Below are 13,182 nucleotides of genomic sequence, written 5' to 3'. Positions count from 1 at the left end.
GTACCTGGGGTAAATTCTCTGATATATCCTTCAAGAATGTCTCCATGTCTCTGTAGCAATTCTTTTGAAAGTTCATTCCAAAGAATATTGACCTCTCGATACTCACTCCGTTGTAAAAATCACAAAAATCACTTCCGGAAGTGTTCTGAAGGAGTTCCTGTAGGATCCTTCCAAACTATTCCGGGTGGAACTTCCGGAGGAACTCCTGGATGAACTTCCCGAGGAATTCCTGGAGGAACTTCCGAAGGAATTTCTGGAAGATTTTCCAGAGGAATTCCTGGAGGAAATTCCGGAAAAATTCCTGGAGGAACTTCCGGCGGAATGTCGGGAGGAACTCTCGGAGGAATGTCTGGACGAACTCCTAGAGCAGTTTCCGGTGAAACTCATGGAGGAATCCCTGATGGAGGATTTTTCGAAGGAATGGGTGAAGAAACTTCAAGAGGAATTCTGAAGGAACTTCTGGAGGAGTTTTTGGAGAATCATCCGGAGAAATTCCTGGAGGAACATTCGGAGGTATTCTTGAAAGAACTTCCGGAAGATTTTCTGGAGGTACCTCAAAAACAATTCCTGGAAGTACTTGCGTAACATTTCCTTGAGGAAATCCTGGATATACATTTGGAGAACTTTTGTAGGGATTGCTGGTGGAACTTCCGGAGGACTTGCTGGAGTAATTTCGGAGAATTTCGTAAAGTATTTTCTAGAAGAGTTTTTTTTTATGATCTTTCGGAAAATTTTCTGGAAGTACTTACGAAGAATTTCTGGGGAACTTTCGGTAGAATCTTTGAAGGAACTTTTGGAGGAATTCCTGGAGAAACTTCCGAAGAAATGCTTGGAGAAACATCCGGAGGAATTCCCGTAGTAACATGCGCCAACATTCCGTGAGAAACTTTTAAAGGTACTTCCGTAGGATTTCCTGTAAGTACTTCGAAATGAATTCCTTGAAGAACTTTGGAAGGAATTCCAGGAGGAACTTCCGGAGGAATTCCTGTAGGATCCTTCCAAACTATTCCGGGTGAAACTTCCGTGGGATTCGGACCCTGGAGGAACTTCCGAAAAAATCCCTAGAAACACTTTTGGAGGAAGTCCGGTTATTTTTTAGTTCATTGGCTTGGTGGTACAAGCTCCTCTGGAAGACCCCCCAGGAATTCCTACGGAAGTTGCGCTAGCAATTTCTCCGGAAATTCCTCTTGGAATTCTTCCGGACATTTCTCTGGTAATTCCTGCGCAAATTCTTTTACTAGTTCCTCTGGAAATTCCTCCAGAAACTCTTTCAAAAGTTCCTTCGGGAATGCCTATGGAAGTTACTCCGGTAATTCCACCGGAAGTTTATTTGGAATATTCTCAAGAATACCTCCGGGAATTCCTCTGGAAGTTTAAAAAAAATCCTCCAAAAATTCCTCAACAAATTCCTTCGGTAGATCCTTAGGAAGTTTTTCCAAAAAATCTTCTGGAAGTTGCTCCTGAGATTCCTCCGAAAATTTCTTGAAGTTCTTCAAGGAATTTCTATGATAATTCATTTGGAAGCTTCCGGAATTTACATTCCGGCATTCCTCTTGAAGTTCCTCTGTGAATTGCTCCGGAAATTCCTCTCGGAATTCCAACGGAATTTCCTCTGGGAATGTCTCTAGAATTCCTCTGGAAGTTTTTTTTTTTGAAATTCCTTCGGAAGTTCCTCCAAGAATTCCTCGGGAAGTTCCTCTAGACCAGTGGTTCTCAACCTGGGGTACATGTACCCCTGGGGGTACCTTCGCTGGCCCTAGGGGGTACCTCGGACAAAAATGCGTAATGGCGGACGTATTCCAATAAAGACTCATTGGTACAGTTTTGATAATTGTGTATTTTTATTTCAAAAATTTATATTGTACATAATATGCAATGCGATCAATAAATTCCATTTGGATTGGAGCACAATGCATGAAAGGCTGCGGAAAAAAGATCGAACGTGCAAAACGTTGAATGAACAAAATGATTTTTTTTGAGCTGGTTGTGCTTTGTGCAAGTGCTCGGTTGCTTCGTTGCAAAAGGATTAGAAACACTTCTACGCATCTCGGAAGCCTTCTTCCAAGCAGCTCGAAGGCCTCCTTTCAAGAGGCTTGGAAGCCTCCTGGGCACTTCAGAAGCCTCCTTTCAATTGGATAGGTTGCCTCCTTCCAAGAGACTCGTAAGCCTCCTTTCAAGAGGCTCGGAAGCCTCCTTTTAAGAGGCTCGGAAGCCTCCTTTCAAGAGACGTGGTAGCCTCCTTTCAAGATCCTTTCAAGAGGCTCGGAAGCCTCCTCTCAAGAGGCTCGGTAGCCTATTTTCAAGAGGCTCGGAAGGCTTTTTTAAGAGGCTCGGAAGCCCCCTTTCAAGAGGCTCGGAAGCCTCTTTTCAAGAGGTTCGAAAGCCTCCTTTCAAGTGGTTAGGTTGCCTCCTTTAAGAGGCTCGGAAGCCTCCTTTCAAGAGGCTCGGAAGCCTCCATTCAAGAAGCTCGGAATTCTTCATTCAAGAGGCTTGGAAGTGTCCTTTTAAGATGCAAAGGAAGACTCCTTTTAAGTGGCTCAAAAACCGCCTTCCAGGCTCAGAAGCCTCCTTTCAAGAGGCTCAAAAGCATCCTTTCAAGAGGCTCAAAAGCCTCCTTCTAAAAGGCTCATAAGCGTCCTTTCAAGAGGCTCGGAAGGCTTTTTTAAGAGGCCTGAAAGCCTCCTTTCAAGAAGCTTAAAAGCCTTCTTTTCTAGAGTCTCAAAAGCCTCCTTTTAAGATGCAAATAAAGACTCCTTTTAAGTGGCTCAAAAACCTCCTTCCAGGCTCAGAAGCCTTTTTTCAAGAAGCTCAAAAGCCTCCTTTCAAGAGGCTCGAAATCCTTCTTTAAAGAGGCTCGGAAGCCTCCTTTCAAGTAGCTCAAAAGCCTCCTTTTCTAGAAGCTCAAAAACCTGCTTTCAAGAGGCTCAGAAGCTTCCTTTCAAGATCCTTTCATGAGGCTCGGAAGCCTCCTTTCAAGAGGCCTAGAAGCCTCCTTTCAAGAGGCCTGGAAGCCTCTTTTCAAGAGGCCTGGAGCCCTCCTTTCAAGAGGTTAAGTTACCTCCATTCAAAAGGCTCGTAAGCCTCCTTTTAAGAGGCTCGGAAGCCTCCTTTCAAGAGACGCGGTAGCCTCCTTTCAAGAGGCTTGGAAGCCTCCTCTCAAGAGGCTCGGTAGACTATTTTCAAGAAGTTCGGAAGGCTTTTTAAGAGGCTCGGAAGCCCCCTTTCAAGAGGCTCGGAAGCCTCTTTTCAAGAGGCTCGGAAGCCTCTTTTCAAGAGGTTCGGAAGCCTCCTTTCAAGTGGTTAGGTTGCCTCCTTTAAGAGGCTCGGAAGCCTCCTTTCAAGAGGCTCAGAAGCCTCCATTCAAGAAGCTCGGAATACTGCTTTTGAGAGGCTTGGAAGTGTCCTTTTAAGATGCAAAGAAAGACTCCTTTTAAGTGGCTCGAAAACCGCCTTCAAGCGGCTCGGAAGCCTCTCTGTAGAGGCTCAAAAGCCTCTAATTAAGAGGCGTAGAAGCCTACTTTAAAAGGATTCAAAAGCTGAAAGGAGCTTCCATTCTAAGGGCTTGGAATTAATCTTTCAAGAGGATTGGAAGCCTAATTGCGAGAGGGGGTACCTCAACTAATGCAAAAATTCGAAGGAGTACCTCTCAAGAAAAAGGTTGAGAACCGCTGCTCTAGACAATCCTCCGAAAGTTTTCTTCTGGAAGTTCGTCTTAGAACTTCTTGGAAGCTATTCCGGCAATTCTTCTGGAAGTTATTCTGGAAATTTCTCAGGTAGCTCCTCCGGGACTTCCTTCGGAAGTTCCTCCAAGAATTCCTTCGGGAATTCATCCAGAAATTTCAGCAGCATTCCTCCGTAAAATGCTCCTCTGGGAATTTCTTCGAAAGTTCCTCAACAAATGACTCCAGAAGTTCTTCAGCAAATTTCATCGGGTGCTCTCCAGGAAATTCCTCCAGAAATTCATCTGGAAGTTCCTCCGATAATTCTTCTGGACATACTTTAGGAAATTCATCCAAAGATTCCTCTGGAAGTTCTTAAGCAAATGCCTACAGAAGATTATCCAGAAGTTCCTCTGGGAAGTTTTACGAAAGTTCACTTAGGAATTCCTCCAAAAAATTCTTATGTGAATTCATCTGTAAAATTCCCCTATAATTTCTCTAGAAGCTCTTCAGGAAATTCCCATGGAAGTTGTTCCGGACTCCTCTTGGAATTCCTTTGGAAGTTCTTCTTAGAATTCCTTTGAAAGTTCCTCTGGAAATTCATCCGGAAGTTTCTTAGGGAATTCCTTCAGAAATTCCTCCCTGAAAATTCGTACAAAACTTCCTCTGGGAATTTTTCTAAGGAAATTTCAACGAAAATCCCTCCGAAAGATCCTTCGATATATTCTATTAAAGTTCTTCAGGAAATTCCTACGGAAGTTTCTCCGGAGCTCTTCGGAAATAATCTCGAAATTCATCCGGAAATTTCTTTGGGAAATCATCCGGAAGTTCCTCAGGTTATTCTCTCGGAAATTCTTCGAAATGCCTAAGGAAATTTCTTCAGAAATCCCTCCAGAAGTTCGCCCTATAATTTCTCTTGAAGTTCTTCAGGGAATTCCTCCGGAAGTTCGTCATAGAATGTCACGGAAGTTCTTCCGGAAATTTCTCCGGAAATTCTTTTGAGAATTTCTTCGGAAGCTCCTCCGGGAATTCCTTTGGAATTCTTCTAGAAGTTTCGGGAATTCTTCTAGAAGTTTCAACAGATTTCCTCCGGAAGATGCTCCTCTGGAAATTCCTCCGGAAGTTTCTCAGCAGATGCCTCCAGAAGTTCTTCAGCAAATTTAATCGGGAACGCTTCCGGAAATTCGTCCAGAAATTCATCCGGAAGTTCTTAAGTTCTGCGGAAGTTCCCCCGGGAATATCTACGGCAATTCCCCTAGAAATTCCTCCGGAAGTTCTTTGGGAATCCCTCCGTATTTTCTTTTGGAATCAACGATGTTATCGATCATTTAGTAATTTGCGTTCGATCAGTTAGTAGTTTGTCAATAACTCATTCCAAAAGCTGAATTTTAAAATGTGTTGTATGGTGGACTTCTAGTGCGAAGGTTTCTCTACAACCCTGCCTAATGGTTCGTTGTTTGAATTCCATAAGTAACGGAGTTATAGCTATAGTTTGAGTAACCTAGACTAAATGACAAAACTTCAATCATTTAGTTTAAGTTGCTGCTACTAGCGCTATAGCTCCGTTATAAGTTAAATTCAAACATCGACCTGTTAGGCAGGGTTGTAGAAAAACCTTCGCACTAGAAGTCCACTATACAACACATTTTAATACTCAGCTTCTTGAATGAGTTATTAAAAAACTACTATCTGATCGAACGCCCATTACTAAATGATCGATAACATCCTTGCTTGGAATTCTTTCAAAGGTTCATCTAATAATTCCCCCAGAAGTTCATCTGAGAATCTCCTTGGAAATTCCTCTAAAATTTCCTTCGGCAGTTCTTCGAGAAATTCATCCGTAGTTCCTCGGAAAATTCCTGTGGATATTGCTCCGAAATTCTTTCCGGAAGTATTTCTCTTGAAGTTCTTCTTACCAATTTGAACCCATGATTTAAAGGATGTAACTGAATATTTTGAGGCGAAGCAATTCTAAAAATAAATATTGCAATACCAGTTTGTGAATATTTGTACGTTTAGCTGTAGTACATGTTACAGTTAACTGGATAATCATTGGCGTAACTAACGAAAAATTCTAGGGGGGGCTAACTTTTTTTTTCTAATTTTATAAACACAAAAAAGTCGACCTAAATCATGTAAACTGTTCGCAAACTGGCCTTCAGCTATTTCAACAGATCCATTGACGACTTGAACATTACAAATAATGTTCATCGAGGTTCAGCGCTGACTTAAAAAATCTAGAGATGTCTTAGGACTCTCGGAAACTTTGGTACGTTTTGAAGGAACTTAGCAATAAATTCATCTGAAAGAATTACAAGTTCTTCCACATTTAAATTGTAGTTGCCTCTCCTTGAAATCTCTGGGGATGCCTTGATAATCCTTTTAGAAAGGCCATGCATCTTTTGGGACCATGTCACTAAAGATCACACGTTCGGGTTAGTAAAAAACACTAAAAAAGTGGTAGTTTTTGGCTGTTGCAGTTTTGTAACGTGGCAAAAATGAGTTCAATTCTTCATCCGACGGTTTCTATTATTTATTTTACCTTTTTCTAGGATTGAAAGATTTTTTTTGTACATCCTTGAAAAAGGTAAAATAAATGACCGAAAACGTCAGATGCAAAAATAAACTTATTTTTGCTGCGTTACAAGACTGTAACAGCCGAAAACTACACGCTCCGCTATGTATATCCACAGCCAAGCATTAATTCTGAAAATAACTTAAAAATATTAAAGGATTAATCATTTGCTGCAAAAATTCAATGAAAACCAATAAAATCGGTAATCTAAGCATCCTATGTCTCTTTGAATCTAAGACAATTTGCCAAAAAAATTAAGTAGTCTAAATAAATATTAAGATTTAGTATTTCCCTTGAATTTTTATCATTCAATCAAAATCTCAAAAATGGTGTAGGTTTTTTTCAGTCTATGTTACTTCTATTATTTATTCATTCAGCATTGAATCAGCTCAACATCACTGTTCCTACATACACCTACTGTTCCTACATACACTGTTCCTACATCCTCCTCCTACATACAATCCAAGTTTCAAAGTGCTCGCGTTTTCGGGGGCACACCACTCGATACGGAAGCAACGCACAACTGTAATTTTTATTTTTTCACGCATGCTGCGACGCAGCAAAGCTGAATCAACAAAAATTACAGTTGTCCGCCGCCTCCGTATCGAGTGGTGTGCCCCCGAAAACGCGAGCACTTTGAAACTTGGATTCTGTCAGGAGTGGCCTTAAGGCCACTTATTTTGGCCATAATTTCTGGTGCTGGATAATCAAAGGAGCCTATTATCTTTCGTTTTCAACATTTTTATCGCAAAACATAATATTTAATTGTTAAAAGTTTGAAAACTTGATAAAATAGATTCAACTAGCTCGTAGAGAGATGATGGAGAGAATCCATTTCTTACAGTTACGCCTTCATGTGACCAGAGAGCTAGATATGAGCAATAGTAATGAAAAGTGACCACAATTCTAGGGGAGGCTAATTTAATCCTAGGTGGGGCTATAGCCCCCCTAGCCCCCCTGTAGTTACGCCAATGTCGATAATTATAGATAAATCAACGAATACTCGATAACGATAACGTTGAATCAACGCTCACTTTATCGCCAACGAAGCATCGTCGTACAACCGTTATCGTCGTCGTAGTGGGCGTTAAATTAACGATGATAATTTATCTATTAACAACCCTGCATGAACACCTCACCAGGAAAAGAACATCTAAGGTCCACCGTCTGACCGAGATTAAAACATTGCAAGATCGCTTTGGTGTGCACAAAGAAAAGTTTAGGGTCTGTTGCTTTTCCTCCGACCAAGATGCAATTAGGGCGCTCGTATCAAATAAGGTTATCAAATTTTATCGTATAGAGTAGTTAGAATATCAAATTTAGTTTTAAGTCTTTTATCATTAAACAAATCCTTGCTCAGGCTACTATGTAGGATTAACTTCCCCGGTGCGAAAACATTAATTATATAAAGAAATTAATAATTCTTAAGATCAAGGGCCATGTGGTCAACAACTTATAATGTAAAATTATTGTTAAAAACAAAAACTAGAAAATAAATACAAATTAATCGTTAAAAAATTGAAGTTTCGTGTGAAAAATCGAAAAAAATGCTCATGAAAATATCTAAAAAAATGCCTGGAGAACATCCGGAGAAGTTCAGAACAAGTTTCTTACGAATTTGATTAGAATTTCCTATGGAAATAAAGAAAAACATTCTGAATATCTACAAATGGGGCATTTGGCGAATTAGTAGAATATTTCGTCGATATTTATAAGAATTTCTCATGGTAATTAAGAATATTTTCCCGTGGTAGTTAAGATTAATTTCCTGTAGGAATGCTAAAGAATTTTGTGTAATTTAAATGCACTTCATGTTAAAGTTAATTAAAATTTAGAACTTTCTGTGAAAATGGTAATAATTTACCTTGACAACTTGAGAAAAATCCTGTGGAGTTCTAGTAGAATCTCTTCTTCAGTCTCATTTTCAGTGAAAATTCAAGTAATAAAGTGCTGCGTGCAGAGAATCAAAAGTATTTTCGTGGAAATTCAGAAAAAAATCGCGTTAAAATGAAAAATAATTTTCCTTAGAAAGTCAAAGAAGTACTATTGTGGATTTGCTTGTGTGAATATAAAAGAATCCCAATAAAGCATTTCCTGATTAAAATAAAAAGATTACCCGTGAAAATTATAAACCATACCTCGTGAAAATTTGTGTAGCATGCTCTAGTCTGATTATAAAGCTGCAGAAAAAGAAATAGGCATCATCCACAAAGTACGTCACGCTTCTAAGGGGGAGTGAAGGGGGTTAGTGTTCCGAGTAGCGTGACGATCTATATAAAATTTTAAAGGTTTAATACAAAAAGTGTAACGGAGGGGGTAGAGGGCCAATTTTTGCGTGACGTACCTTGTGGATCTTTCCATAGTATATTTACTTATAATATATTCAGTAGTTCCATAATATAGCAATGAACACATTTTATGTTCAATTCAAGAAATAACACATATTATTGGCCCTTCACCAATAACCATAACACAACCACAATTTTCGACAAGTGGTTGTGTCATATTTCAGTGTCATACCCAAGTAACATTTTGAGTTTTATAACAGTGCTAAATACTTTACAAGACTGCTTTGAAGCCTGCGTAAAACTGAAATGATACTGGGGATACTACTATACCCAAAACCAATTATAAAAAAAACCTTAGCATGTACAAAAGACTGCAAGAAAAAGTGTCTAATACAAAAAATGTAAGTTTCTCCAGAGACTAGCCCACAGGCAAGCTTGCGGCCATTACCGCTCACGGAGAATTGGATACACGGTTCGAGGCCACGGTTCTGCACCTAGTCAGCCCACCTCGCTCGCTGCGTTCCACGCCTTCTAGTACCTGCCGGGTTGGTCGAAAACACCACCTTTGCAGGGTTGCTGTCTGACATTCTTGCAACATGTCCTGTCCATCATACCCTTCCCTGGGTTCGCCGTAGAGTTGAGCATGCTCGTGGTTCATACTTTCCCGCCGCACACCGTCCTTCACACCGCCAAAGATGTTCCTAAGCACCATTTTCTCAAATCCTGCGAGTGCTTGCAAGTGCTCCTCGAGCATGGACCAAGTCTTATGTCCATAGAGGAACGGTCTTATGAGCGTTCTATACATGATACATTTGCGATAGAATGGGCGTGAATATTTTTGAACGTCGTTTCTTCTGAAGCCCATAGTAGGCCCGACTTTCACAGATAATGCGTATTTCACGAATGACATTATTATCAGCCGTTAATAACCCAGCAAACACAAGATCGTATATCATGGCGAATAACCCAGGTAACCATTTGCACTTTATTTCGCCTTTTCGGGCATATATGGCTATTATAGAGCCAGTATGAAGTTTGTTAGCTCTGTGGAAGCCTTATAGTCGCACGTATAGCTTATTTTAATGCTTATGGTTACCTGGGAAGTGTACAAAGTGGAGGCCATATAAGTGCACTTTGCATGCAGTCAAATGGAGGAATGCGCCTATATCGCTCCACCTTGTACACTTATTTGCTAACATATGCGACTTTGTTTTGGCTGGGAAGGATCCAAGATTCAAGACTAATTCATCGACCACCTCGAAAATATCCTCGTCTAACGTAATGCTGTTTCTCAGACGAGCCCTGTCGTCCAACTTTTGCTGCTTCACGTTTCAGGCGGTATTTTGCAAAGGTGTTTTTGTACATATTTAGCAAGGTTGATTGAGTTTACCACCTTAATATTATTGTGAAACTAAACAGAACACTCTGTCGGTGGGGTGATTTGTTCGAAAAGCTCTTTCTTTCATCAATATCTCCTTGCACCTTTTTCTGTTGGATCATTTTTACACCATCTGATAAGCTATTATTACCAGATACCTTTTATTGCATTATGCACCTTTCGCACCTCGCACCACGCCACCACTTTGAACTATTCTGCACCTTTGTCATTCCGTGCCCCCCCTTCACATGATCGCTGTGCACGCTAGTGCTTTTGATCACAACACTGGATCGTGTCTAAGTTTCTTATAGATGCTATGAATAATTAAATCAAAATATCATGAAAACAACTTGTTTAAATCACGTCCCTTAACAATAAAATCTGCATCAAACTGCAATTCTCGAAATAACTTACATAGAAAAAAATTTTTTTTTACTAAATGTGAAAATTGTGAAATGTTTGAAATGTCATAACTTTTTATTTTGTTTATTAGTTTACCATCACCAAATTTTTATGGTAGATAGCTAATATAATGGACCGTTTTCCCTAAAAAAATTACGTTCGAAAAAAGATAGGGTTTTGAGATATTTGAGTTTTTGTGACAAAAATGATATTTTTAAAGGCAAAAAAAATTTTTTTTTACTGTGCACATTTTCTTAAGAATCACCATTTAGTTGTCTAACTTTGCTGAAAAAATCATAACAATCGAACATTCCGTTTTTGCTGTGCAGCTTTTTAAATATTTTTGAACCATTTTCACATACACCCTTTTGAAAAGTTAGTCGTGACTCAATATGAAGATTTGATATCGAAAAATGACGATTTAGATGAAATTGAAAAACTGTGCAGAGTTTCAAATATTTTCGAAATGGTCGCTCAGGATCGACTGACATGCCCCCGTGGAATGCCTCATGAATGAATAGCATTTTCGTCAATGATATTCTGGGTCGTCGGGGATTTGACATCATTGTTTTCAGCTGTTCCAGTGGGTGAAATAGTTGGGCATGGTTCGCACAAAGTCACTCTTGCATTAATTTCTCTCGACGATATGAAACTCGAGATAGGTCGTACGGATTATGCTTAAAAAACTCGTTGTCCTCAGGCAGATTTCTGGATGGAATCGCATTTTTCTTCAAATGTTTTCCTCCTGTAAGAAAAGATAGTAGAATATCATTTAATTATATAACACAGACAAAAGTATTTTTTATAATAAATTCCGCAATGAGTCGTTAAACCCCCTATGCAATGCAGGGAAGCGCCATTGTAAACGGCAGGATTTGATTAGTTATCCCACACATATATTTCTTGTCAAATCTGCCGTTTTAATCGCCGTCCCAAGATGCCATAAACCCATATGTTTAAATTAATATAATTATTTATTATTTACCTGGTATATAGTCAGACTTTGAGAAGTGTAGACTGCAAACTTTAGAACTCTTCCTGACATTTTTCATCTTGAGAATGTGTTTCCACTCGATGAAACGTTCATGAGTTTTTGGAAAGCTGTGCAAGGATTTACAGTCTTTCACTTTGCACACACGACATCCTCCTGACTTAGCTAGACTTCGACAATATGTGTGATCCTGAAGCACGTTGATGTGGTCTGTCTTATGAGGTTTCCTGACAAATCGCTTCACTCCAATCGACGGAACGGCACACGGTCGTAAATACAGAGAGTGCACTACAAAATAATAACAAAAATCAATCAAGGCACGTTATTTATAAATATGTATGTGCAATGAAGTTACCTGATAGAAAATCGCTGGTTTTAAAATGTTTCTCGCAAATTCTCAAACCGGGGGCAAATACGTCATCAGTGGTCAGCAATACTCCCCTCCAAAGATCGAGTAGTTTTGGCTTCGTTGATGTAGGGAAAGGGAACAGATTGCGCTGCCTTCTTGTGCGGCATCCCGATATGCAGCAGCTGGCTTTAGCAATTAATTTCACTCTGGTTTTGGGAATGTTGACAGACGGAACCGCCCAGCGTTTCAGTTTTCGATTCGAGTCTATAATAGATTATTTTCGTAGATCAATGAATTATTGGCAGTGGCTGATTTTCTACTCGCCGCTGTCACATCCAGGCGCTATAGTATATGCGCAAAATAGCCAGCAAGAGTTAACCGCCAGAAATTTGTATGGCGAAAGTCATCTAACGCGGGTTTTATCAAAACAAGAAACTTTTCATGAAAAACTATTTGGTACCGATTATGTAGGAAGGTGTCCGCTACCATGCCTACCAAATATTTTTTTGATGAAAGTGCTTAATTTTGAGAAATCGAACCTTAGATGCCTTTCGCCATACTGATTTCAGAAAGTTAACTCCTTGTGTGCCGCTGTAAGCACGCTCAAAGCAGGCGATTCATTGAACTTCAATTTGAGATCTGATTACTTACAGCGAATAAAGTCACGCGTTTTGAAGTGAGCCTGACAAATCCTTTCCTGTCGCATTCCTGACAGTTTCATGTATTTGCTCCATTTTCTAAATGCACTGCTGGATCTGGGAGGAACTGGAAAAAACGATGTGGTTGTGCCGCAACTCCAAGCTTCGCAGTCCGGAACAATGCATTTGAGCTTCCCGATCCGCTGTTTATAGCCCTTTAAAAAAACAAGAAAATAAGTAATTTATGTATGATCTTCAAAAGCTGGTTACTCACCATGTTAACGAACAGTGTTTTTCCTTTCCGATTTTTGCCAAACTTTAACGAACTACTTGTTATTTATTTAATAAATCACAATTTTGTTTCTTGTTCCTAAAAAATTAACGCACGGCGACAGAAACAAAAATAACCGATGACATTTTGCTCGTAGCGCCATCTGATAGTGAAATCAACGTAGATTCTCCAATAGTGTTTGTAGGATGTTTTGTGTTTTATCGTTGCCAACTTGATGTGACGTGGTGGGTTGGTAACTCATCTTCTTCTTCTTCTTATTGGCATTACATCCCCACACTGGGACAGAGCCGCCTCGCAGCTTAGTGTTCATTAAGCACTTCCACAGTTATTAACTGCGAGGTTTCTAAGCCAAGTTACCATTTTTGCATTCGTATATCATGAGGCTAACACGTTGATACTTGTATGCCCAGAGAAGTCGAGACAATTTCCAATCCGAAAATTGCCTAGACCGGTACCGGGAATCGAACCCAGCCACCCTCAGCATGGTCTTGCTTTGTAGCCGCGCGTCTTACCGCACGGCTAAGGAGGTAACTCATGTATTAAATAATTAGCAAATAAAATTTGGCAAAAACAGCAACATAATAGCACAGAGAACAGACATGGAGGCTCG

General features: G+C 39.9%; 1 protein-coding gene across 1 annotated transcript; it reads right to left on the bottom strand.

Moving 5' to 3' along the window:
• Positions 1-11,350: 11,350 nt before the first annotated feature.
• On the bottom strand, positions 11,351-12,685 carry LOC134202531 (uncharacterized). Its single transcript, XM_062677536.1, has 5 exons — positions 12,555-12,685; positions 12,294-12,495; positions 11,649-11,906; positions 11,455-11,581; positions 11,351-11,354 (listed from the first exon to the last, which is right to left on the bottom strand). Exons 1-5 carry the CDS (start codon positions 12,555-12,557, stop codon positions 11,351-11,353), a joined length of 594 nt encoding a protein of 197 aa, XP_062533520.1. The 5' UTR covers positions 12,558-12,685.
• Between the last annotated feature and the right edge of the window lie 497 nt (positions 12,686-13,182).

Source organism: Armigeres subalbatus, unplaced genomic scaffold (genome assembly GCF_024139115.2).
Source record: "Armigeres subalbatus isolate Guangzhou_Male unplaced genomic scaffold, GZ_Asu_2 Contig1255, whole genome shotgun sequence".
In the NCBI taxonomy this organism is placed as follows: Eukaryota; Metazoa; Arthropoda; class Insecta; order Diptera; family Culicidae; genus Armigeres; species Armigeres subalbatus.
Note: the sequence above shows the minus strand (reverse complement) of the source record. Positions and strands in the feature narration are given on the sequence as shown.